This window comes from Microcaecilia unicolor, chromosome 2 (genome assembly GCF_901765095.1).
Source record: "Microcaecilia unicolor chromosome 2, aMicUni1.1, whole genome shotgun sequence".
Lineage (NCBI taxonomy): Eukaryota > Metazoa > Chordata > Amphibia > Gymnophiona > Siphonopidae > Microcaecilia > Microcaecilia unicolor.
The window spans coordinates 10,124,017-10,151,681 of NC_044032.1; the positions used below are offsets into that span (position 1 = coordinate 10,124,017).

The 27,665-nt window shown below is 44.0% G+C and overlaps 1 protein-coding gene across 1 annotated transcript; it reads left to right on the forward strand.

Annotated features, from left to right (window-relative positions):
* Positions 1–257: 257 nt before the first annotated feature.
* Positions 258–27,661, forward strand: LOC115461776 (scavenger receptor cysteine-rich type 1 protein M130-like). Its single transcript, XM_030191821.1, has 4 exons — positions 258–270; positions 1,523–1,681; positions 17,128–17,454; positions 27,192–27,661. The coding sequence occupies exons 1-4, from the start codon at positions 258–260 to the stop codon at positions 27,659–27,661; spliced, it is 969 nt and encodes a 322-aa protein (XP_030047681.1).
* Positions 27,662–27,665: the final 4 nt, after the last annotated feature.

The following is a 27,665-nucleotide window of genomic DNA, read 5'->3' on the forward strand; positions in this document are numbered from 1 at the left end:
TTGCCTTTATTTGAAATAAAAGAAAATGTTTAAAACATATCTTGTCAACAAGGGGCGGGGCTGGTGGGACTGGTGAGGGGGGGGGGCCCAGTGAACTGGTCTGCACAGGGCCCCGCAGTTGCTAAGACCGGCCCTGTGGGCAGCGCACGGCACTGCCCGATGCTGCGGTAGGCCAGTGGTACTTCAGTAAGCCCACTTTGGACTTACCACTGCTTTGTAAAAGGAGACCTTAGTGATTTACGCTAGATAATTGAAATATGAAGGAAAAAGGTAAGAGCTTGGAGTAGTGGGAGGTGGGATGAGGTGAAAATGAATGCCATGAGTTTATTTGAGAAGAGTGCTTATTTCCTTAAAGGCCAGTGGGTTTTCATAGACTTCGGAATAAGAAATAACCATCGATGCATTTGATGGTTTTAGGTAAGGAGTTCCAAATTTCAGTGCCTTGATATGAAGTTAGCAGCTTGGATTGTTTTGTAGGTTACTTTCTTACAATTCCGGAAATGTAGGATAAGATATTCTCTAGATGATTTAGATTCGTTACATGAGGGTAATTCTATGAGGTTGTTCATGTATACTGGGGCCGAACCATACAAAAGTTTCTGAATGATGGTACATAGCTATTAAGAACCCAAGACTGTTACTTTAGGCAGAGCCGTAGTGAGGGGAGCTGACACCCGGGACGGGTCGCCGCTGCGCACCCCCCCCCCCCCGGGTGCAGCACAGCGCACCCTCCTCACGCTGGAGCGCACCCCCCCCGGAGCGCATACCTTCCCCCCCCCCCCACCAGAGCGCATACCTGCGGTGAGGGACGGGCGGGAGGGCCGATCCGCCCCGACTGCACGTTGCTGGGGTGTGTCGGCTCCGCACTGGTTCACTGCTCTCTCTGTCCCGGAACAGGAAGTAACCTGTTCCGGGGCAGAGAGGGAAGTCCACCAGCACGGAGCCGACACCCCCCAGCGGCGTGCACCCAGGGCGGACCGCCCCCCTTTCCTACGCCACTGACTTTAGGTACACGTGTTTATTCTATGTTGTTCTTTTATGCCGTCTCCATTACCTTCCCTTCACCAAGTCATTCAAGCCCAAAAAGGAAGCACTACAATTGGCAACTCAATTTTGGAGGCAGGCTGGGTGCGCCTTGCGTCCATAGAAATGATAGAAGTTCATACCAGCCATGTGGTGCTCAATGGTACCTCCGTGTGATGTGATCAAACAGTCAGGGGTCCTTTTACTAAGGTAAGCCGAAAAACGTCCTGCGCTGTTGTAGGCACTTGTATTGGACGTATGCAGGTTCATTTTTCAGTGGGCCTTTTATGTATACACCATTCCCTCAGGCTCACTGGTCTATACTTTTCTGGATCACCCTGAGCATTTTTTAATGAAATGTTAGAGATTACTTGTAGCAGGTTAGCAAAGTAATATTTGAGCTGTTTGAGGACTCTGGCGTGGATGCCATCTAGTCCTGGTGATTTTTTTATTTTTATCATCTCCCCAGTGCTGTTTTTTTTTTCTTTTTGTCTTTCAGATCTTCCTTTTAATATCAGGCTGGTGGATGTGGAGAGCCCCTGTGCAGGATGGGTGGAGGGTTTTGTAAAATACTCCTGGAACAAGATTTGTTATGAAGGTCAGCTCATCCGAGCTGCTGCTGTGGTGTGCAGGGAGCTGGGATGTGGCTCCGCCGTTGGTGCGAAAAGAGGATTCCATCTTCTGTCGAACACTTCAGAACTAGTTTGGGATTATGTTGTCAGCTGTCAAGGTCACGAGCACCGGCTATCCCAGTGTGTTCGGATTTATGAATATTTGGCTCTTGGCATAAATCCAGAGAAAATATTGGGAGTCACTTGTTCAGGTGGGTTGTTAATTCTTTGTAAACACATTATTTACATAAGTACATAAGTAATGCCACACTGGGAAAAGACCAAAGGTCCATCGAGCCCAGTATCCTGTCCACGACAGCAGCCAATCCAGGCCAAGGGCACCTGGCAAGCTTCCCAAACGTACAAACATTCTTTACATGTTATACAATACAATACAATACAATAATTGCATTTGTATCCCACATTTTCCCACTTATTTGCAGGCTCAATGTGGCTTACATTGTTCCGTCATGGCGATCGCCATTTCCGGAGTGAGATACACAAGTCGTATTACATTAAAGTTCATGATTGACAGAGTAGATTAAGCAGTCAAGTATAAAGAGTTCATATTCGGAATGAGAGATAAAGTGGTATTGCGTTAAAGTTCATTCGTGGTAGAGTAGACATTGGTAGTCGAGTATAGAGAGTTAAGCTTTATCCAGTTCTGGTTTGAGTTTCATTGTCTGGTATTTAGGATGGATCATTGCGGTATGCCTTATTGAACAGGTTGGTCTTCAGTGATCTCCGAAAGTTAGTTAGGTCGCGCATTTTTTTCACGGCGAGTGGTAATGCATTCCATAGCTGCGTGATAATAAATGTAACTATTACTGTGGACAAAATACAAAACCATTCTTTCAAGATTACATCATATGTGGCTGTCGTAGTAAATTGCCGAATGCCTTGTGATTCCAGTATTTAATCATGACGGAGTGTAACCAGCATTGAGTGCCAAGTGCAGTTCTGGCCACCTTGAACAGACAGGATGTACTATGCAGGTCTTTATCTATTATCATTTAATGTGTTACTATGGAGCTCATTGAGCTGGCATTGTGGATTTTTCCCAAGTCCATTTAGTAGCGGTTTATGGACTCGTCCTTCAGGAAACCGTCTAACCCCTTTTTAAATCTGCCAAGCTAACCGCCTTCACCACGTTCTCCGGCAACGAATTCCAGAGTTTAATTACGCGTTGGGTGAAGAAACATTTTCTCCGATTTGTTTTAAATTTACTACACTGTAGTTTAATCGCATGCCCCCTAGTCCTAGTATTTTTGGAAAGAGTGAACAGACACTTCACATCCACCTGTTCCACTCCACTCGTTATATACCTCTATCATGTCTCCCCTCAGCCGTCTCTTCTCCAAGCTGAAAAGCCCTAGCCCCCTTAGTCTTTCTTCATAGGGAAGTCGTCCTATCCCTGCTATCATTTTAGTCCGAATCAGGGGTGTAGTCAGATGGCCAATTTTGGGTGGGCCTGAGCCCAAGGTGGATGGGCATGGAAACGTTCATCTGCCACTTTTGAGATGTTTTTCTCTTTTGAAAATAATCGCCAGTACATTTTTTTTTTATCTTAACAATTTTTATTGATGACAAAGCCAATAACAATAATATACAATAAAGTCAATGTCAGAACATACAGAAAGAAAAATATAGTACCATACAACCTGTCATCAAATTTTGATCAATTTAGTAAGGAGTATAGTAGAGATATCTAAATGGACTGCCTCATCACAGCCAACTTGAGTGGGTAAAAAAATGTTCTACATATTTGATTTCCTTATAATATGACCCCGTAAAGGTATATTTTGTACATCAATCTGGAACCATTTCAATTTTGTTGGGTCTGAATGGGGTTCAAAATCCGTCCCTTCATCTCTGAGCACTCTACCAGAACCCTTATCCACACTCTTATCACCTCTCGTCTTGATTATTGTAACCTGCTTCTCACCGGCCTCCCTCTCTCCTCTTCAATCAGTCCAAAACTCTGCTGCGCGACTCATTTTCCGCCAAAGTCGCTATGCTCACATTAGCCCCCTCCTTAATTCACTTCACTGGCTCCCTATCCGTTTCCGCATTCAGTTCAAACTTCTCTTATTGACCTATAAGTGCATTCACTCTGCCGCTCCCCATTAATTGTCCACTCTCGTCTCTCCCTTCACCCCCCTCGGGTACTCCATTCTGTAGATAAATCTCTCTTATCCGTCCCCTTCTCCTCTACTGCTATCTCTAGACTCCATTCCTTTTGTCTTGCTGCACCTCACGCCTGGAATAGACTTCCTGAGCCTGTGCGTCTAGCCCCGTCTTTGGCCGTTTTCAAGTCCAAACTTAAAACCCACCTCTTTACCACTGCTTTTGACTCCTATCCACTACTCACTTGCCCTGTCCTTTATCCTCACCTATTTATTCCCTTACCCTTAATTGTTCTGTTTGTCTTATCTAGATTGTAAGCACTTTAAGCAGGGACTGTCTTTTTGTGACTGGTGTACAGCGCTGCATATGCCTTGTAGCGCTAAATAAATGATAAGTAGTAGTAGTAGTAGTAGTAGTAGAAGTAGTAGTAGTAGTAGTAGTAGTAGAAGTAGTAGTTGTAGTAATGTAGAAGCCTTCCCTTGCAGATCAGCAACGCGGCCGCGCAGGCTTCTGTTTCTGTGAGTCTGACGTCCTGCATGTACGTGCAGGACGTCAGACTCACAGAAACAGAAGCCTGCGCGGCCGCATTGCTGATCTGCAAGGGCAGGCTTCTAAATGGAATGTTGCTAGCGGAGGAGTAGCCTAGTGGTTAGTGCAGTGGAACATGGAATGTTGTTACTATTTGAGATTCTGGAATGTTGCTACTATTTGAGATTCTACATGGAATGTTTCTACTATTGGAAATTCTGTTGCTACTACTTGAGATTCTACATGGAATGTTGCTATTCCACTAGCAACATTCCATTTTTAGATTGTGAGCTCTTTGAGCAGGGACTGTCTTTTTTGTGTATGGTGTACAGCGCTGCGTATGCCTTGTAGCGCTATAGAAATGATAAGTAGTAGTAGTTCCATTTTTCCATATTTTAAATGGCAGAGTCAGCCATAATAAGGATGTTCAAACTGTATGCCTAAACTTAGCTTCACTAGTGTAGGGGTAACAGCTTCTCCATTCCTCTATCACCTGCCTGAATCAAAAATGTAGTTGGGCCAACATCTTCTTCATCCTCCCATCCCGTCACCTCCCGCTTACCCAACACCAAAATATATATCAGGGCTAACAGTGCCTTCATTCACCTTCCCACTCACCCAATTTCAGAAATATAAATGTCCTTCATTATCTGTGCTGGCTACCCTCCTACCTCTCAGAAGCCCCTAGAGCGCCTCAGATACTGCCCAGCTGAGCGAAGAGGAAGATTCAGGCTTACTTCCTCCCTACTTAGCATCCAGCATTGTTCTGACAACTGCATACGTGTATCTGGTGATGAGGACTCCAGTGGTGCTGTTCTGTCTGCTTCCAGTTTCTGTGCACAAAATCTTGTCCAAGTTTTCCTCTGTTATCCTGTCTAGCTGATTTTTCATCATAGGCTTATTAACGGGCGACCTCAATTTCCCTGTTGGATGACCTGGCCTACCTCTTTCTGCAGCTCCCTTACCTACTTGCAGTGGGTGCTAAGAAGATCAAGGAATAAGCTTACAGAGTGCAGGAAAGGGGGCAAATAAAAGGCATGATGATATTCTGAAGACTGTGGGGATAGTGCTGGTGATTGGAAGAAATAATCTTTTACATTCTTTCTCTATTTAAGGCTCCTCTGTTTCTCAGGTGAGGCTGGTGGGTGGAAACCATTCCTGTGAAGGAACAGTGGAGGTTTATCACAATAATACCTGGGGAGCAGTCTGTGATCATGACTGGGACATACGTGATGCTGCCGTGGTCTGCAGACAGGCTGGGTGCGGACCTGCCATGGAAGTGACATCCAAAGATAGTGTCGGCACCAATTTGGAACCAGTTTGGCTGGATTATGTCTTCTGTTCTGGCATGGAGGCAGAGCTCTCTCTCTGTGGGTCCCAGATGTTGCTTCAGAATCGATGCAACTCGAGTAGAAGGGCTGGAGTCCGGTGCTCATCCTCAGGTAACCCAAAGCAGAATGAAATTAATACAAGACATCAAATTAACTGATGTTCAACCTCTCAGAGAAGGGCTTACAAAGGATGAAAATGTGGTCCTTTACATGGTGTCAATATCATAAGGGTACCTTTACCTTTAGACTTGCCAACCAAGCTAGGAGGGCTTTAAACTAGAATAATCAGGGGATGGCAAGGAAAGCCTATAGGAAATAGAACATGCAGTACCTCCTATATTCTAGAGGGGCGTAATCGAACGGGGACGACCATCACTAAGGAGGACGCCCATCTCTGAGGGCGTCCCTGTGAATGGGCGGAGCATCCCGTATTATCGAAACAAGATGGGCGTCCATCTTTCGTTTTCATAATACGGTTGGGGACGCCAAAATCTCAACATTTAGGTTGACCTTAGAGATGGTCGACCTAAATGTTGAGATGGTCGTCCTTAGAGATGGGCGACCTCGGTTTTCGCCGATAATGGAACCCGAGGACGCCCATCTCAAAAACGACCAAATCCAAGGCATTTGGTCATGGGAGGAGCCAGCATTTGTAGTGCACTGGTCCCCCTCACATGCCAGGACACCAACCGGGCACCCTAGGGGGGCACTGCAGTGGACTTCACAAATTGCTCCCAGGTGCATAGCTCCCTTACCTTCGGTGCTAAGCCCCCCCCAAAACCCACTCCCCACAACTATACACTACTACCATAGCCCTTAGGGATGAAGGGGGACACTTACATGTGGGTACAGTGGGTTTCGGGTGGGTTTTGGAGGGCTCACATTTACCACCACAAGTGTAACAGGTGGGGGGGGGGGGGGGCCTGGTTCCGCCTGTATGACATGCAGTGCACCAATAAAAACTGCTCCAGGGACCTACATACTGCTGTCATGGAGCTGGGTATGACCTTTCAGGCTGGCAAAAAAATGTTTTTTTAATTTTTGTTTTTGGGTGGCAGGGGGTTGGTGATCACTGGGGGAGCAAGGGGAGGTCATCCCCGATTCCCTCATCAGGGACACCTTTCTTTTTTACATTATCGGCCGAGGATGCCCATCTCTTAACCATGCCCCCGTCCCACCATCGCTACGCTGCCAATACGCCCCCGTGAACTTTGGTCGTCCCCACGATGGAAAGCAGTTGAGGACGCCCAAAATCGGCTTTCGATTATGCTGATTTGGGCAACCCTGAGAGAAGGATGCCCATCTCCCGATTTGTGTCAAAAGATGGGCGCCCTTCTCTTTCGATTATGCCCCTGATAGGCACCCAAACGATTTTGTATTCATGTTCCTTCTTTTACGTTATCCCTATTAATTTATTAATTATTACATCACGACATTGCAATCTTGAAAAGCAATTTTACATATTGAAGTAAAAAAAACATAAAGAAAGAAGCACACAGCCCTCACATCAGAAAATAAAAATTCCAGACCACAACAGGGAGAATCCAAGATTCAAGAAAAATACCAGAGATGGGGGGGGGGGGGGGGGCACGTGATGCTGTAGTAATGAGAGGAGGTGAGTCCGCCTGGCTCCTGGGCCCCGGTCCCGTTATTTTTTCTTACAAATATTAATTGGCTTTACTTGCACTTATACAACACCTGGAGTGGTTGCTGAGAGTTCATGGGCAACGTGGGAGTGGCGATATGTCATCTAGAGCAAGGAACAAACCTCGAGAGAGCGTACGCTAGTCTGATGGTAAGATGGCGATCTTACTCCCTGACGAAATCTCTGAGATCACGGAGACAGTGCTTGCTGATATCACGCGTGCGGTCGCTGGGGCATTAGGCCCATGATTTGAGACTCTATTGGGACAGATTTCGCACTGAAACGCAGTCACGCACCACGGAGTTCGAAGTGAGGGTATCGGCCCTCGAGGATACGGTGTACGCTGAGTCAACAGACCTAGAAGCATTAAAAACTCAGTTGCAACAGCAACTGCAGAAAAATTGGATGATCTTGAAAACTGATCCAGATGTTCCTGACATGGTAGTGGACTCTTGCCTCCTTTCTGAGTTGGAAGATTAGTTAGCAGCTGAGTTTCTGACATGGGAGAACCCTAGGCTTATTTTTTTTGTATTTCTACCCCATGCTTTCCCATGGCAGGCTCAATGCGGCTTACATGGGGCAATGGAGAGTTAAGTGACTTGCCCAGAGTCACAAGGAGCTGCCTGTGCCTGAACTGGGAATTGAACTCAGTTCCTCAGGACCAAGGTCCACCACCCTAACCACTAGGCCACTCCTCCTCCACTGTTACTACTATTTGAGATTCTACATGGAATGTTGCTATTCCACTAGACATTCCATGTAGAAGTCGGCCCTTGCAGATCACCAATGTGGCCGCGCAGGCTTCTGCTTCTGTGAGTCTGACGTCCTGCACGTACGAAGCCTGTGCAGCCTTCTACATTCCATGTAGCAACATTCCATGTAGAATCTCCAATAGTAGCAACATTCCATGTAGAATCTCCAATAGTATCTATTTTATTTTTGTTACATTTGTACCCTGCGCTTTCCCACTCATGGCAGGCTCAATGCGGCTTACATATCATATACAGGTACTTATTTGTACCTGGGGCAATGGAGGGTTAAGTGACTTGCCCAGAGACACAAGAAGCTGCCCGTGCCTGAAGTGGGAATCAAACCCAGTTCCCCAGGACCAAAGTCCACCAATCTAGCCACTAGGCCACTCCTCCACTCCTTTAAGTTGGAATGTACATATCGGCTTGGCCAAGGAAATTCCAGGGATTTGAGACCTCACGTGGTGATTGCGAAGTTGCATAACTATATCCACAAGGTGGAAATCCTGCGCCAGTATAAGAATAAACGTAATACCTTACAATATGAAGGGACTCCTATTAAGATCTTTCAAGATTATTCACCCACGCTTACAGAGAAATGGAAACAATACTACCCGATTTGCACGGCCTTGGCGGCTAAGCATGTCCGTTTTCTGTTCTTGTATCCCACGCAGCTAAAGTGTTTCACTATGGGCGCTGGAAGGCGCTGGACTCCAGCGCGGCCGCCCAGGATTTTCTGAACGCTCTGTCTTCTGAACGAGAGTCTACCTGAGTAGCCTGTGCTCTCTCTTATGTTTATATTACGTATTACTTGTCTGTTGCCATGCAATCTTGGTTACTTTGGCATATAATGTTTATTGCTGGTTACTAATTTGTCTTAGGGACCGGGGCTCAGGGGAGCATCTTAAGCGGGACCTGTTGACATTCCTGCAGTACTGGGGATGTTTAAGTATGACGTTGTTGAAGTGGGAATGGGGGGGGAGGGGGAAGGGTGGATAGTTATTGCTCCTGTGGATTATGAGCTGAATATTGACCTTTGTATTTTTGTTAAAGCCTTGGCTGTGGTGATTTGTGTGACTGATGTGCGACTGTAGTTTTTTTTAATGCAGTTCCAAAAGCAAAGCAGTTCAGGAATCTCCACAGCTTCAAAAATGCAGTTCATAAACCAACAGGACATGAATCTCAGCAGTCCCAATGATGCAATTCAAAATAAGTAATCCCAAAAGCAAAAAACGTTCCACAAAGAAAAACAAGCAGTTCAAAGAAAACAAGCACTTACAAACAGGCAGTTCAAACAAGCAGTTTAGAAATCCCATCAGCAGTTCAGAGGCAGAGAGCCCCCAGGGGTCCCCTCCCTCCTATGGCCAGCTCTATCTCTTGGCTTCCTCCCACTTGACCCCGTTGCTCTCTGGCTCCTCCACGATAGCCACTGCCTTCCCTTGTTTACCAAGACCCCGCACCAAGCGGTTACCTGCTGTCTGAACCTTTCACTTGTGGATCTTGCCAAGGGCTGCTGGGAATCGTAGTTTTTACCCTGCCTACAGCCCTCTGGGGAAAATGATCTATGCTTTCTCCTGACATGTGGAACTCCCTGAGCTAAGAATCTGGGTTGTCCCCTCCTCTGGGCCTTATCTTCTCCTCCACCGGTACCCCCTCTCTCTGTTCCCTTATCCCCTTCTTCACAATATGCACCTCTACTGCTCTCAGTACTGACAGCTTGTTGATGATACCTGCCCCTGTGCATGCTGGGAGGAGCTGGGTTCGCTCCCTTCCCTCTGAGTGATCTTGGCACCTGATTGTTAGAGCTGTCCCTTAGGCTCGAACACTCCACACTGAGGCAGCTTTTATTCCTCTCAGACATAGAAAGCCAAAACAAGCCACTTCCTGCATGACAAGACAGTGAAGAAGTATGGCAAGCCTATATCTGTCATTAAGACAGAGGTGTTGGCCGCAACATCCACACCTGTTCATCCTCTACTACAGACAAAGTAGAGGATCCATATCAACAGTGTCCGATACACAGAAAACCTCATCCTCTCAAAAAATGTTGAGCATTTAAGGAGGATATCTCTACTTGATATCTTTGGAAAGTTATCTATTCTCTTGGACAGTGAGTCTTCAAGAAATCCAAAGAATTGTTGATAAAGTACAGAATTCATTACAGATGCTGCTCTTCAACCAGTCATATGGCTAAAAACTGCAAAGCCACCATAAATATATAGAGTGTAACAGTGATCGTTATATCAGAGTTCTATATCCTGACAAAGTTAAACTTTAGTAACCTCAGCTCCCGAGTCAAGCCACAGTGGGGAGAAAGAGACAGAGCAACACATATCAACAACTGACGTTGCTCCAAATTGCACAAAAGTGTGTGGAGAAGGCCACAGTGCAAGGTCATGCACCAAGATATGCACAGTTAGAGTGTATCCCAACGAGCATCCTGAAAAATCAGTTAAGATGTATGCTGTCATAGATGAACAGAGTATCAAGTAACATAGTAACATAGTAAATGACGGCAGAAAAAGACCTGCATGGTCCATCCAGTCTGCCCAACATGATGAACTCATGTGTATACCTTACCTTGATTTGTACCTGTCTTTTTCAGGGCACAGACCGTATAAGTCTGCCCAGCACTATTCCCCGCCTCCCAACCACCAGTCCCGCCTCCCACCACCAGATCTGGCACAGACCGTATAAGTCTGCCCACCACTATCTTCGCCTCCCAACCACCAACCCCTCTTCCCCCCACCGGGATGTGTGTTGGCTGTGTGTTTGTCCTGTGAAGATCCCATAATTGTAGGAACTCTTCGCATTCTTGGGTGCTTGTTGAGTTGAGATCTTCAAGGTGCAGGTTGATATCTCCTATTATGATAAGATTTGAGGTAGAGACGCAAGTGTTGGTGCGTATCACTGAATCTATTTTCACATGTCCAGACTGAGTCTCTCATGAGGTCAGAATTCTTTGACTTGCTTGAAATCCACAGAGACCATTATCTCTACAGTCTTAGAACCTGTTCATGAGTGGTAAGAGTGACGGGAAGAAGAGAAAATGGATACATCATAGAAGCAATGGATGGCAGCAACAGGACAGAATTACCTACTCTCTTTGAGTGTAATCAAATACCCAATAACCGGGATGAAATTCCCACACCAGAGGTGGCAAAGCACTACACTCACTTGAAGCCCACTGCTAAAATTCTACTTTTGTTGGGAAGAGATACATCAACATTGGTAAGAGTTTGAGAGTCATGTACTGGTTCACCTAATGCTCAATATGCCTATCAACTTGCCCTGGGATGGGTGATAGTAGGTGACATCTACCTCTATAAAATGAGAAGATCAAGCATGGAGGTATATATTTTTTTGTTACATTTGTACCCAGTGCTTTCCCACTCATGGCAGGCTCAATGTGGCTTACATGGGGCAATGGAGGGTTAAGTGACTTGCCCAGAGTCACAAGGAGCTGCCTGTGTGCCTGAAGTGGGAATTGAACTCAGTTCCTCAGGACCAAAGTCCACCACCCAAACCACTAGGCCACTCCTCCACCAGGTACTTATTTTGTACCTGGGGCAATGGAGGGTTAAGTGACTTGCCCAGAGTCACAAGGAGCTGCCTGTGCCTGAAGTGGGAATCAAACTCAGTTCCTCAGGACCAAAGTCCACCATTCTAACCACTAGGCCACTCCTCCACTGTTGCTACTATTTGAAATACTACATGGAATGTTGCTATAGCAACATTCCATGTAGAAGTTGGCCCTTGCAGATCACTAATGTGGCCGCGCAGGCTTCTGCTTCTGTGAGTCTGACGTCCTGCACGTACGTGCAGGACATCAGACTCACAGAAACAGAAGCCTGCGCAGCCTTCTACATGGAATGTTGCTAGTGGAATAGCAACATTCCATGTAGAATCTCCAATAGTATCTATTTTATTTTTATTTTTGTTACATTTGCACCCCACGCTGTCCCACTCATGGCAGGCTCAATGCGGCTTAAATGGGGCAATGGAGGGTTAAGTGACTTGCCCAGAGTCACAAGGAGCTGCCTGTGCCTGAAGTGGGAATCGAACTCAGTTACTCAGTTCCCCAGGACCAAAGTCCACCACCCTAACCACTAGGCCACTCCTCCACCACTAATGTCCTAGAAAATGGGAGTACAACTTTACTTAAGCCATGTTCCCAACCATATATACAAAAAAAGAGGTTTTTGCTGATAGAGTATCAAGTCCTGGCTTGGTTACCAGCCATACTACCTCTCCAGCAGAATTGGGGAAACGCCTAGGAAATTATTTCCTCCTGATACAACTGAGCTTGACGAGAGGGTCCCTTGTCAAGGACAGTTTGACTGAGCCTCTGTGTTTGTGGAATTTTTACTCTTTACTCAAAAGAGAGTTCTCTGGATGCAAAGAATGTGGCATTTAGTCAGATAGATGATCTTTTGGCTGTGCACAGTCTATGAATGCTCTTGTGTGTATACATCATTTTTAAGAGGTACTGTTATTTGAGAGACTTGGTTGCCCCAATTTGTTTGTCATTGATATTTGAATCCTGCTTTTAGGGAGCAATCATTTCTCCCGCCTTTCTGTGGGAGTTTTTTTTTTCTTTTTGCTGTTTTTTTCTGGATTCTAATTTAGGAAACCTATGATAGGAAACCATTTGGGGTGAACGAGCAGTTGTGGGCTCACCTGGGCAGTTGAGGTTTCATTTGATTAATTTTTTTTTAATATATATTAAATTGGGGATCAAGTTTTCATGAATAATCTAGCAAAAAAATATTTATTGTAGTTTGAAATCTAAGTATGCCATATCTAGTGCTCTTCCTTGATCCAACTCTTCTGTCGTCTAGTCAAAGAAATTGATCAGATTCATTGGATAAAACCCACCTCTACTACTACTACTACTACTATTTAACATTTCTAGAGTGCTACAAAGTACATAAGTACATAAGTACATAAGTAGTGCCATACTGGGAAAGACCAAAGGTCCATCTAGCCCAGCATCCTGTCACCGACAGTGGCCAATCCAGGTCAAGGGCACCTGGCACGCTCCCCAAACGTAAAAACATTCCAGACAAGTTATACCTAAAAATGCGGAATTTTTCCAAGTCCATTTAATAGCGGTCTATGGACTTGTCCTTTAGGAATCTATCTAACCCCTTTTTAAACTCCGTCAAGCTAACCGCCCGTACCACGTTCTCCGGCAACGAATTCCAGAGTCTAATTACACGTTGGGTGAAGAAAAATTTTCTCCGATTCGTTTTAAATTTACCATACTGTAGCTTCAACTCATGCCCTCTAGTCCTAGTATTTTTGGATAGCGTGAACAGTCGCTTCACATCCACCCGATCCATTCCACTCATTATTTTATACACTTCTATCATATCTCCCCTCAGCCGTCTCTTCTCCAAGCTGAAAAGCCCTAGCCTTCTCAGCCTCTCTTCATAGGAAAGTCGTCCCATCCCCACTATCATTTTCGTCGCCCTTCGCTGTACCTTTTCCAATTCTACTATATCTTTTTTGAGATATGGAGACCAGTACTGAACACAATACTCCAGGTGCGGTCGCACCATGGAGCGATACAACGGCATTATAACATCCGCACACCTGGACTCCATACCCTTCCTAATAACACCCAACATTCTATTCGCTTTCCTAGCCGCAGCAGCACACTGAGCAGAAGGTTTCAGCGTATCATCGACGACGACACCCAGATCCCTTTCTTGATCCGTAACTCCTAACGCGGAACCTTGCAAGACGTAGCTATAATTCGGGTTCCTCTTACCCACATGCATCACTTTGCACTTGTCAACATTGAACTTCATCTGCCACTTGCACGCCCATTCTCCCAGTCTCGCAAGGTCCTCCTGTAATCGTTCACATTCCTCCTGCGACTTGACGACCCTGAATAATTTTGTGTCATCGGCGAATTTAATTACCTCACTAGTTATTCCCATCTCTAGGTCATTTATAAATACATTAAAAAGCAACGGACCCAGCACAAACCCCTGCGGGACCCCACTAACTACCCTCCTCCACTGAGAATACTGGCCACGCAATCCTACTCTCTGCTTCCTATCTTTCAACCAGTTCTTAATCCATAATAATACCCTACCTCCGATTCCATGACTCTGCAATTTCTTCAGGAGTCTTTCGTGCGGCACTTTGTCAAACGCCTTCTGAAAATCCAGATATACAATATCAACCGGCTCCCCATTGTCCACATGTTTGCTTACCCCCTCAAAAAAATGCATTAGATTGGTGAGGCAAGACTTCCCTTCACTAAATCCGTGCTGACTTTGTCTCATCAGTCCATGTTTTTGTATATGCTCTGCAATTTTATTCTTAATAATAGCCTCCACCATCTTGCCCGGCACCGACGTCAGACTCACCGGTCTATAATTTCCCGGATCTCCTCTGGAACCCTTCTTAAAAATCGGAGTAACATTGGCTACCCTCCAGTCTTCCGGTACTACACTCGATTTTAGGGACAGATTGCATATTTCTAACAGTAGCTCCGCAAGTTCATTTTTTAGTTCTATTAATACTCTGGGATGAATACCATCAGGTCCCGGTGATTTACTACTCTTCAGCTTGCTGAACTGACCCATTACATCCTCCAAGGTTACAGAGAATTTGTTTAGTTTCTCCGACTCCCCCGCTTCAAATATTCTTTCCGGCACCGGTGTCCCCCCCAAATCCTCCTCGGTGAAGACCGAAGCAAAGAATTCATTTAATTTCTCCGCTAAGGCTTTGTCCTCCTTGATCGCCCCTTTAACACCATTTTCGTCCAGCGGCCCAACCGACTCTTTGGCCGGTTTCCTGCTTTTAATGTATCTAAAAAAATTTTTACTATGTATTTTTGCTTCCAACGCTAATTTCTTCTCAAAGTCCTTTTTTGCCCTCCTTATCTCCGCTTTGCATTTGGCTTGGTATTCCTTATGATCTATCCTGTTACTTTCAGTTGGTTCTCTTCTCCACTTTCTGAAGGATTGTTTTTTGGCTCTAATGATTTCCTTTATCTTACTGTTTAGCCACGCCGGCTGACGTTTAGTCTTTTTTCCCTTTTTTCTAATACGTGGAATATATTTGTCCTGAACCTCCAGGATGGTGTTTTTAAACAGCATCCACGCCTGATGCAAGTTTTTTACTCTGCGAGCTGCTCCTTTCAGTCTTTTTTTCACCATTTTTCTCATTTTGTCGTAATCACCTTTTCTATAGTTAAACGCTAGCGTACTTGATTTCCTAGTTTCACTTCCTTCAATGCCAATATCAAAACCGATCATATTATGATCACTGTTATCAAGCGGCCCTCGTATCGTTACCCCCTGCACTAGATCATGAGCACCACTAAGGACTAAGTCTAGTATTTTTCCTTCTCTTGTCGGCTCCTGAACTAGCTGTTCCATGAAGCTGTCCTTGATTTCATCAAGAAATCTTATGTCCCTTGCGTGTACAGATGTTACATTAACCCAGTCTATATGCGGGTAATTGAAATCCCCCATTATTATTGTGTTGCCCAGTTTGTTTGCGTCCCTGATTTCCTTTAACATTTCCGCATCCGTCTGTTCGTCCTGGCCAGGCGGACGGTAGTACACTCCTATCACTATCCTTTTCCCCTTTGCACATGGAATTTCAATCCACAGTGATTCCAAGGAGTGTTTTGTTTCCTGCAGAATTTTCAATCTATTTGATTCAAGGCTCTCGTTAATATACAATGCTACCCCTCCACCAATCCGATTCACCCTATCACTACGATATAATTTGTACCCCGGTATGACAGTGTCCCACTGGTTATCCTCCTTCCACCAGGTCTCAGAGATGCCTATTATATCTAATTTTTCATTTAGTGCAATATATTCCAACTCCCCCATCTTATTTCTTAGGCTCCTGGCATTCGCATATAGACATTTCAAACTATGTTTGTTGTTCCTAAGTACATCATGCTTAGTACTTGACAGTATTAATTGGCAATCTTTTGTCTGATTTTTATTGTTATTTAAGGATACCCGATCTACTACAATCTCTTTTGCAACCTCACTATCAGGATACTCTATCTTCCCTGTTATGGTGATATCTTTGAAAGATACCTTATCCCGAACCATGCTCTTTTGAGCGACTGTCGGCCTTCCCCCCATTTCTAGTTTAAAAGCTGCTCTATCTCCTTCTTAAACGCCGATGCCAGCAGCCTGGTCCCACTCTGGTTAAGATGGAGCCCATCCTTTCGGAATAGGCTCCCCCTTCCCCAGAATGTTGCCCAGTTCCTAACAAATCTAAAGCCCTCCTCCCTGCACCATCGTCTCATCCACGCATTGAGACTCTGGAGCTCTGCCTGTCTCTTGGGCCCTGCGCGTGGCACAGGTAGCATTTCAGAAAATGCTACCCTGGAGGATCTGGATTTCAGCTTTCTACCTAAGAGCCTAAATTTTGCTTCCAGAACCTCTCTCCCACATTTTCCTATGTCATTAGTACCCACATGTACCAAGACAGCCGTCTCCTCCCCAGCACTATATAAAATCCTATCTAGGTGACGCGTGAGGTCCGCCACCTTCGCACCAGGCAGGCAAGTCACCAGGCGATCCTCACGTCCACCAGCCACCCAGCTATCTATATGCCTAATGATCGAATCACCAAGTACAACAGCTGTCCTAACCTTTCCCTCCCGGGCAACATTTGGAGATATATCCTCGGTGCGAAAGGATAATACATCCCCTGGTGGGCAGGTCCTGGCTACAGGAGTACTTCCTACTTCACCAGGGTGATGCTCTCCTTCTAGGAGACCTCCCTCCTCCAAGGTAGCACAGGGGCTACCTGACTGGAGGTGGGACTTCTCTACAACAAAGTGTACGCAGCACTGTACAAACACAGAAGAAAGACAGTCCCTGCTCAAAGAGCTTACAATCTAATAGACAAAAAGTAAAGCATTTAAATTTAAAATATTTAAGCAGTCAAGCACAAGAGAACAGTCACAGAAGGACCGAAGATGTTGAAGGGTGGTCAGTGTGATTAGGTGTAACTCTGCCACAAATGATGATTTTCCTCATGATGTGTATGACTGTTCTGCAGGTCAGAAATGCTGAGTGTGTCTGTATTTCACATCTCATTTTCCTTTCATCTTCCAGGTGTCTCCAAAGTGCGTCTGGTAAACGGAAGCAATCATTGTACTGGGAGGCTGGAAGTTTATTATGAAGACTCCTGGGGTACAGTGTGTGATGATGACTGGGATGCTCGAGATGCTGCTGTGGTGTGTAAGCAGTTGAGGTGTGGACCTGCCATGGAAACCACGCAAAAAAATCCTTTTGGCCCTGGTTCTGGCCCAGTTTGGTTGAAGAGAGTTCTCTGCGGTGGGTGGGAGTCACACCTCTCCCAGTGTGGATCCTGGGTGTCACCGAAGTTTGCCTGCACTCACATGCATGACGTTGCAGTCACCTGCTTAGGAGCAGACATTGGTGCGTATCACTGAATCTATTTTCACATGTCCAGACTGAGTCAGGAACTGGTTGAGTGGAAGGTGACAGAGGGTAGTAATAAATGGAGCTCACTCTGATAAAAAGGATGTTACCATGGTGTGCCGTAAGTTTGGTTCTTGGGCTGGTTCTTTTTAATATTTTTGTAAGCGATTATTGCTGAAATGCTCTCTAGTAAGGTTTGCCTCTTTGCGGATGATTCCAAACTCTGCAATAGGGTAGACACCCTTGATTGTGTGGATAACACGAGGTTGTCGACCAACCTTTATTTCCAAGGAGGAGTGGCAAACTGTTTGATTTGAAAGCATTGAAAAAAGGATAATATACAACCCAAGCATTTTTCTAGAAAGACAGCCTGTCGAAAGAGAGAGAGAAAATCTTGGTTAATCTCTTTTCTTCGGAGCGAGCAAAAGCAGAACTTATCTGTCTCTCCAAAAAACTCAATTGCTATAATGAGATGAATGGAAAGAGACAAATGGGTACCCTCTATCTCCTGCTTAGTTCAACAGCACTGCCATATAAATGGTTGTTTATCTGGCTATAGAGAGACATATATATTCAAACACAATTTTTATTTCTTCATTGTATGCCTCGGCTTATTAGGGTGTCACGCTCTCAGGAACCACCTTGTGGCTATCGTGACCTTTAACATCATTTTTCAAATGGGGTACGATACTGCCAATGGGCACTAGGGGGCACTAAATTATTTTGAAAAAGAGAACAATATAATTTTTTTCTTTTCCGGCCTTCTTTCCATTTTATTTCTTCTTTTGGTTGCTTTATCATTTGTAATTTATAATTTTATGATTTGTAAACCACTCAGATGTGTTTAATGGGAAGTATATAAAATGTAATTATCTGTAACTGTAGTGTTCTATTGTGGGTTAAAAACTGGTTAAAAGATAGAAAACAGAGAGTAGGGTTAAATGGTCAGTATTCTTAATGGAGAAGGGTAGTTAGTGGGGTTCCCCAGGGCTCTGTGCTGGGACCGCTGCTTTTTAACATATTTATAAATGATCTAGAGATGGGAGTAACTTGTGAGGTAATTAAATTTGCTGATGACACAAAGTTATTCAAAGTCGTTAAATCGCGGGAGGTTTGTGAAAAATTACAAGAGGAACTTACGAGACTGGGAGACTGGGCATCTAAATGGCAGATGACGTTTAATGTGAGCAAGTGCAAAGTGATGCATGTGGGAAAGAGGAATCCGAATTGTAGCTACATCATGAAAGGTTCCACTTAAGGAGTCACGGACCAAGAAAGGGATCTAGGTGTCGTCGTTGATGATACGTTGAAACCTTCTGCTCAGTGTGCTACGGCGGCTAACAAAGCAAATAGAATGTTAGGTATTATTAGGAAAGGAATGGAAGACAAAAATGAAGTCGTTATAATGCCTTTGTATCACTCCATGGTGCGACCGTACCTCGAATATTGTGTTCAATTCTGGTCGCTGCATCTAAAAAAAGATATAGTGCAATTAGAAAAGGTGCAGAGAAGGGCGACGAAAATGATAAAGGGGATGGGACGGCTTCCCTATGAGGAAAGGCTAAAGCGGCTAGGGCTCTTCAGCTTGGAGAAAAGGCGGCTGAGGGGAGATATGATAGAGGTTTTTAAAATAATGAGTGGAGTTGAACTGGTAGATGTGAAGCGTCTGTTTACGCTTTTCAAAAATACTAGGACTAGGGGGCATGTGATGTAGTGAGGGGGCACATTTTAGCCCCCCCCCCCCCCCGCCATAGAGGGGATGGAACTGCTCCCGTTTGAGAAAAGGCTAAAGAAGTTAGGGCTCGGAAATACTTTTAAAACAAATAGGAGGAAATATTATTTCACTCAACAGAGAGTGAAACTCTGGTTTGGACAAGTTCCTGGAGGAAAAGTCCATAGCCTGTTATTGAGATGGACATGGTGGAAGCCACTGCTTGCCCTGGAACTGGTAACGTGGAATGGGCTACTAACTGGGTTTCTGTCAGGTACTTGTGACCTGGATTAGCCACTGCTGGAAGCAGGATACTAGGCTAGATGGACCACTGGTCCAGCCCAGTATGGATATTCTTATCTCCTCTGTTGTTCCCATCTCTCTCTCTCTTTAGGAGGTGAAGGCTGATGCTTTTAGAAGTATATTAGAGGCTGCTTTACTGACAGACTACTAAGTGCAACCCATGCACGCCATTACTATTTGTTACATAAGTACATAAGTATTGCCATACTGGGAAAGACCAAAGGTCCATCAAGCCCAGCATCCTGTTTCCAACAGTGGCCAATCTAGGTCACAAATACCTGGCAAGATCCCAAAAAAAGTTCAAAAACATTTTATATTGCTTATCCCAGAAATAGTGAATTTTCCCCAAGTCCATTTAATAATGGTCTATGGACTTTTCCTTTAGGAAGCCGTCCAAACCTTTTAAACTCCGCTAAGATAAACCCTTTACCACATTTTCTGGCAACGAATTCCAGAGTTTAATTACACGTTGAGTGAAGAAAAATTTCCTCCGATTCGTTTTAAATTTACCACACTGCAGCTTCATCGCATGCCCCCTTGTCCTAGTATTTTTGGAAAGCATAAACAGACTCTCCACATCGGCCCGTTCCATTCCACTCATTATCGTATAGACCTCTATCATATCTCCCCTCAGCCGCCTTTTCTCCAAGCTGAAGAGCCCCAGCCTCTTCAGCCTATCCTGATAGGGAAGCCATCCCATCCCCTGTATCATCTTTGTCGCCCTTCTCTGCACCTTTTCCAATTCCACTATGTCAACATACACATCAAATTTCTCCTACGTATGCACACAGCTCTGGAATACACTACCAAAACGCCTGAAATCCACGAATAATCATCTTGAAATCTGAAAAAAACCTAAAGACTCACCTTTTCAAAAAGGCATACCCCACAGATCTGCCATAAATACCGAATAATGTAATATGGCAATTTAATCAGGAAACGGACAGTACTCAACCCCGACACATGATCACTCCCGAGCATTTTGATTGAGATGAACCACCCCAACCTATTTACTGATATTTCTTTACTGTATTTGTTCACACTGGAGTCCGTAACCACCTCTCCGGAACAATGTAAGCCACTTTGAGCCTACTAATAAGTGGGAAAAGGTGGGATACAAATGTAACAAGTAAATAAATAAACAGCATTTGCTGTGTTGAAATCTGATAGATGTTTTAATGGATAGACTTGTTTAGTTCGTGGATGAACAAAAACTTGTAAAGACATCGAGGAGGAACACACAGAGCAAGATCCGCATGCAAAATGCCTGAATCGTGGAGATATAGGCAAATGGTGCCATATTCTCTTTCTGTTTTGAGTCCACTGTCAACTTCTTATTTTAACTATGGCCTTCCAATATATGCCAATTTTTAAGCAAAATCTTTTTAATGTCTGCAGCCATATTAGACAATTTGAGACTGCACACAATATCAGGCCGTGGACGAGCCTGACGAACAGAAAGAAGGTCTTCTCTATTTGCAGCCAGAGCTTTTTCAACACCTTTCTCAATGCAGCTTGATGGATATCCTCTTTCCCTGAATCTTTCAGCCATGGGTACTGCTTGCTTGCCTGAAATTCATCATAATCACCACAGAGTCTTCTTAGTCGTAAAAACTGTGAGTATAGCAAGTTTTGTTTCAAACTCCTATTATGAAAACTCTTGAAATGTAAGAAGTGATTTTTATTGGTAGGTTTTCTATAGATGGTAGTGGAAAATCCGTATTCATTCTTAATAATCATGATATCAAGGGAAGGATCTGTTAGTGTCATAGTACATGGTGAATCGTAGATTTGGATCAAGGGAAGTCAACCACATATGGAATTCTATAAGCCTGTCAATGCTTCCTCTCCAAAGCACCAGCATATCATCAATGTATCTCTTCCACAGTCTGTCCTCCTCTTCAAAAGGATGATGCTCCAGAAACTTACATTCAAAAAATGCTACGTATAGAATGGCTATAAAAGGGGCCATCGTTGCCCCCATCGCTGTGCCTTTAATTTGTTTATGGAATCTTCCTTGAAAATAAAAATAATTTTCCTTCAAGGCCAAAGACGCCATCTGTACTATGAACACATTTGGAATCCTGGAGCCATCCGGGCCATCTTTCAAAACATTTATTATGATATCAAGGGCCTCTTTTTGTGGCATGTTGGTATATAAAGCTTCAAGATCAAAAGTGACTAAGATGATGTCAGATAGGTCACCATCAAATTTGTCCAATATGTTGATAACCTGTGAGGAGTCATGTAAATAAGACTTCACCAGAAGAATAAATGGTCTTAAAAAGGTATCAACGAAAACTGAGCGAGGTTCAAGAATAGAGCCAATGTGCAAAACTATCGGCCATCCTGGTGGATTCACAAGGCTCTTATGTACCTTGGGTAACATATATATAGTTGGTAAAACTGGATGATTAGTTGTTAAAAAATCTTTCTCTTTAGGGGTCAGGAAATCAGAATCGAACCCAAAATTAACCCAAAAGTTGATATCCTTTCTGAGGTCATCAGTAGGGTCTTTGTCCAGCAGGCAATAAAATGCAGGTATTAACTTCTTGGACATAATCATCGGTGTTCATGATGGCAATGCCACCCCCTTTATCAGCCAGTTTGATAGTGATATCTCTGTTTGTTTTGTAATGCCTGATTTTCTTCTCTGAACAAGTTAAAGAAAACTTTTTGCCTCTTTTTCTCTAAACGTGATAGATCTCTGAGTAGACATTGGTAGAACGCTGAGATTAAAGGATCTGTTGGACCTAGGGGAATCCATTTAGACTTTCATTTGACCAGTGATGTATCATCATTAGTGGAAATCTGTCCCACATAAAAATGTTGAACCTTGAGTTTTATTACCAGTGCATTGAGCATGCTCGGTTTCAACTGTTTTGGTGGGTTTTTTTTAGTGATAGCAGTGTCGGTTCAACAGAGGACATCACGGTATTTCTTACTTTGTTATAACACTAGGAAAAGGATTATACCTTTCTCACTGGACCTTCCCTTCCCTGTAGTTTGTTCTTTCTTATTGAATGTGGGATGGCACTTTTTTAATGTATTTGATGACTTTTAAATATTTAGAGACACGAATGTAATTTTCTTTGGCAGTTCCACTACACTTTGAGTTAGATAGAAATCACTCGCAGAGGCATTTTCACAGTCACTTTCACATCAGCTTTGTTTTTGGTTAGGGACACTATTCATCAGTTGGGTATAGAAAGTATATCGAGATCACAATCTGTACTTGAGGCAATGGAGGGTTGGGTGGCTTAAGATCAGAAGGAGCAGGCACCCCTGGGTGTCAAACCTGGAGCTCTAACCACTTGGCTACGTACTCCACTTGAGTCTTTCTAGACGTATATCCTAGACACACTGTGGAAAAATCTAATGCTTTACGCCTTAAGTATGGTTCACCCTTGGCCATCTCTGCTTCTGTCTAAATGGGCTCGTTCTGAAAATATTTGGATCCAATATTTAGCAGGACATATCTGAATAGAAAAGGGTCTTGTCAAGTTAAGCTACTTACTGGGCCAGATCTGGATATCAGTGACACTGTGGCTTGTGGTGAGACAGTCCAGGGGCAGAGTCAGGGTGGAGCTGGAAAGTATCTGGGTGCTGCCAATTTTTAATGCTGGTACCCAGATAACCAGCTGGGCAAGAAGGACCACATAAAATGTAGTTTTAACTATGTCTGCTTAGTTATTTGGATACTGCCACTGAATTTTGGCGCACCTAGGTGACTTCAAGGAGCTGCCCATACCTGGATGAGGGCCCCACAAGGCTTCCCTATCCCCTGCCCGTTCCCCCAACCCATTCCAACAATCATAACAGTCTGATCACTAAAAACCAACCTGTTCAAAAAGGCATATCACAATGATCGATCCTAAATACCAGATAACGAAACTTATACCAGAACTGGACAAAACTGAACCCTCGAAACTTGATTACTTAATTTACTCTGTCACCATTGAACTTTAACGCAATACCACTTTATTTCTCATTCCGGAAATGAACTCTCTATACCTGACTGCTTAAACTACTCTGTCACTTATGAACTTTAATGGAATACCACTCTGTATTTCTCATTCCGATAATGGCGATCGTCACTACGGCATAATGTAAGGCACATTGAGCCTCAGGAGCTTAGCCGAGATTGGGTGGCAGAGCCAGTGGTGGGAGGCGAGGCTGGTGGTTTGGAGGCGGGGATAGTGCTGGGCAGACTTATACTGTCTGTGCCAGAGCTGGTGGTTGGGAGGCGGGGATAGTGCTGGGCAGACTTATACTGTCTGTGCCAGAGCTGGTGGTGGGAGGCGAGGCTGGTGGTTGGGAGGTGGGGATAGTGCTGGGCAGACTTATACTGTCTGTGCCAGAGCTGGTGGTGGGAAGCGGGACTGGTGGTTTGGAGGCGGGGATAGTGCTGGGCAGACTTATACGGTCTGTGCCAGAACTGGTGGTGGGAGGTGGGGATAGTGCTGGGCAGACTTATATGGTCTGTGCCAGAGCTGGTGGTGGGAGGTGGGACTGGTGGTTTGGAGACGGGGATAGTGCTGGGCAGACATACGGTCTGTGCCAGAGCTGGTGGTGGGAGGCAGGACTGGTGGTTGGGAGGCGGGGATGGTGCTGGGCAGACTTATATGGTCTGTGCCAGAGCCAGTGGTGGGAGGCGGGGCTGGTGGTTGGGAGGCGGGGATAGTGCTGGGCAGACTTATACTGTCTGTGCCAGAGCTGGTGGTGGGAAGCGGGACTGGTGGTTTGGAGGCGGGGATAGTGCTGGGCAGACTTATACGGTCTGTGCCCTGAAAAGGACAGGTGCAAATCAAGGTAAGGTATACACAAAAAGTAGCACAAATGAGTTTATCTTGTTGGGCAGACTGGATGGACCGTGCAGGTCTTTTTCTGCCGTCATCTACTATGTTACTATGAGCCTGCAAACAGGTGGGAAAATGTGGGATACAGATGCAACAAATAAATAAATTGTTCTGGTGGGAATCTGCCGCCAACAGCATCAGCATTTTCTGCTGACAGCGGTTTCGAACGTGATTAGGTTTATATTGCTCACACTCGGAGTAAAGTTTTTTTCACTTTCTATCTTCACCATCGGAAGCGGGTTATTCAGTCACTACAAGTGGGACCACGTTAATTGTAGCCAGGTACAGCTCATAATGTATGTATCACTGACAACTGCACTAACTCTTTTGTTTTTTGTTTTATATGGTCTATACTTTAATCAACGTTAATTTTAACACTACCACTACTCTGCTAACCTTATGAAATATGCAATAACGTTGTACTTTGCTGAAATTAAGTCATTTTAGTATTTTATAACTCTGTTTATTATTGTGTGATACCTTCTGTGTGCTCCCAACGCCCACTTGTTTTTTTTCTTCTAATTACTCCCTCTTTTAGTAATTTTTGTATGTCCGGTTTTTTGAACATACACACTAATAGAAATGCATCAATACACTCTCCTCTGAGTTCTCTTCCCCCGTATTCTCACCACACTTAAAACTCTACCCACAGATAAAACCGTTATACCCTAATGTTCTCTTGCTATTATTCTATCGCCCTATCAATTCCCCATTGTTACATCCCATTGTTCTATTCCCCCAATGATATTTTGACCTTGACTTTGTCTTCCCATAACTCTTCACAATGTAACCCATAATCGTACTGCAACAAATTGTATTTCCATCATTCACAATGTCTTGTAAGCCACACTGAGCCCGCAAATAGGTGGGAAAATGTGGGATACAAATGCAATAAATAAATAAACAAATAAATACATTGAACTGCATTCACAGAAGATTATTTCTTATCTTTATCTTTTAAGAGTTCTGCAATTTCAGTGGTAAGTCAGGATAAGCTGTTTATTTTACTTTATTTTATATTTTCTCATTTTGATGACAGGATCTCATAACGGCACACATCTGTTGTGGTCTTTATTTTGTATATTTTATTGTTTGTTAAATTTGTTTTGCTTATATTTTATAGTCCTGTTTGTTTTACTATTTTTTATTGTTCATATGTCTTAATGATTTGCTTTTGGAATTCAACTATTTAGGTAATTTAATTACTTTTATTCATCTTTTAATGTAGTATGTTTTCATGTAAGGGTTTTATGATATTTTATTTATGTATATGTTATTTTCAGACCCCTGATGCAGGCGGCGCTTGGCCGTCAAATCACGGCCCGTGTTGGGTCTTTCCAATAAAGAACTCTTTATGTCCGAGGTCAACGTGACCTTTTGTTTCTTCGTATTTAATACACCTTGAAATTTGACCTCCCTATCACTCCCTGATGTAGCATTTATCCAGTCAATATTAGGATAATTGAAATCACCCATTATTATAATGTTGCCCAATTTGTCGGCTTTGCTAACATATTTTCATCTGTCTGTTCGTTCTGTCCCGGCAGACGGTAGTACAGCCCTACCAGTATATTCTTTCCCTTCACACCTGGAACGTCTATCCATAAAGATTCCACGCTGCTATCTGTTTCATATAGAATATTTATTTTGTTTGACTCAATTCCCTCTTGAATTGAGTGGAGTGGAGGAGTAGCCTAGTGGTTAGTGCAGCGACTTTGAGCCTGGAGAACTGCGTTTGATTCCCACTGCAGCTCCTTGTGACACTGGGCAAGTCACTTAACCCTCCATTGCCCCAAGTACTTTATTTGTAGCATTTATATCCCACATTTTCCCACCTATTTGCAGGCTCAATGTGGCTTACATAATGTTGTTAACAATGTCATTACAAGATATTAGATACAGTTAGTATTGTGCAGAGATTGAGTAGGGAAGAGAGAGTGATCGGGAGTGATCAGGAGTTATGTAGTTGGACTTTCATCACTGATTGGGTTGGTGGGGTGAATTGGTGAGTTGTCAGTTATCGGTTTTCATTGTAGGCTTTGTTGAAGAAATATGTCTTCAGAGCTTTGGAAAAGACAGTTATATCGTTGATTGTTTTCAGGTTTGTAGGTAGTGCGTTCCATAACTGCGTGCTCATGTAGGAGAAGGAAGTGGCATGCATCAGCTTGTATTTTAGTCCTTTACAGCTGGGGAAGTGCAGGTTGAGAAATTTGCGGGATGATCTTGTGGCGTTTCTGGGAGGTAGGTCCACGAGGTTAGACATGTATATTGGGGCGTCTGCATGAATGATTTTGTGAACAATCGTGCAGATTTTGAACGCAATTCGTTCCTTAAGTGGTAGCCAGTGAAGTTTCTCTCTTAAGGGTTTTGCACTTTCATATTTAGCTTTTCCAAATATGAGTCTGTATATAATATGTAAACCGCTTTGAATGTAGGTGCAAAAAACACAGAAAGGCGGTATATCAAGTCCCATTTTCCTTCCCTCTAACATATAGTGCAACCCCACCCCACCCCTAATTTGTTCCACTCTATCATTGCAATATAGTTTGTACCCTACTAACAGTATCCCATTATCCATCCTCCTTCCATCAAGTCTCTGAAATGCCTATTATATCTATCTCTTCATTTAGTGCTACATACTCCAATTCTCGTACCTTATTTTTAAGGCATTTGTACATAGACACTTCAAATTGTCTTTTTTTCCTTGCATCTACAGGCTGCTTTGAAGTTAATGGGGATAGTTTGCCTCCTTTACTCTGCTCTCCCATAGGACATACTAGTAAAGAAAACAAATAAAAATTAGAAAGCCCTATGAGTGCAGTGCACGTGTGTTTATTAGATCCATGTTCGTTTCTTTATAGGTATCTCCAATATGAGTTTGGTGAATGGAAGGAGTCGCTGTGCTGGGAGACTGGAGATTTTTTCCAATGACACGTGGGGGAAAGCTCAGTCTAATCTACATGACCTCGCACTATGGGGCCTGCCAGATGCTGCCGTGATCTGCAAGGTGCTGGAATGTGGCCCTGTTCTGGAAGTGAACCTAAAACAGGGTGCCAGTGAAGACGTTCACCACAGAAGAGCAAAATCTGTAGGATATGGTGAATGTCAGTGGAGGTCCGGTTATCGCATTGATCGTTTCATAGGTGACAGCGCACGCACACAGTATTCACCTTGGGGCGTTTTCTGCAACGGCACAGAGTCCTCCATCTCAGAGTGTGGAAGCAAGAAGATGAACCTTCAGCTTTATCAGCACATCATTGTTCAGTGCTCAGATTCAGGTACCAGAATGCACAAATGTTCTGTTCCTTTAGAAAGTAATTCCTGTAGATAGAAAG

Excerpts from the sequence above, each read along its gene's own strand:
- LOC115461776 (XM_030191821.1), top strand. Across the intron at positions 1,682-17,127 it reads GGGATGTGGCTCCGCCGTTG|GTGTCTCCAAAGTGCGTCTG; the intron begins GTGCGAAAAGAG and ends TTCATCTTCCAG. Across the intron at positions 17,455-27,191 it reads CTGCTTAGGAGCAGACATTG|GTATCTCCAATATGAGTTTG; the intron begins GTGCGTATCACT and ends GTTTCTTTATAG.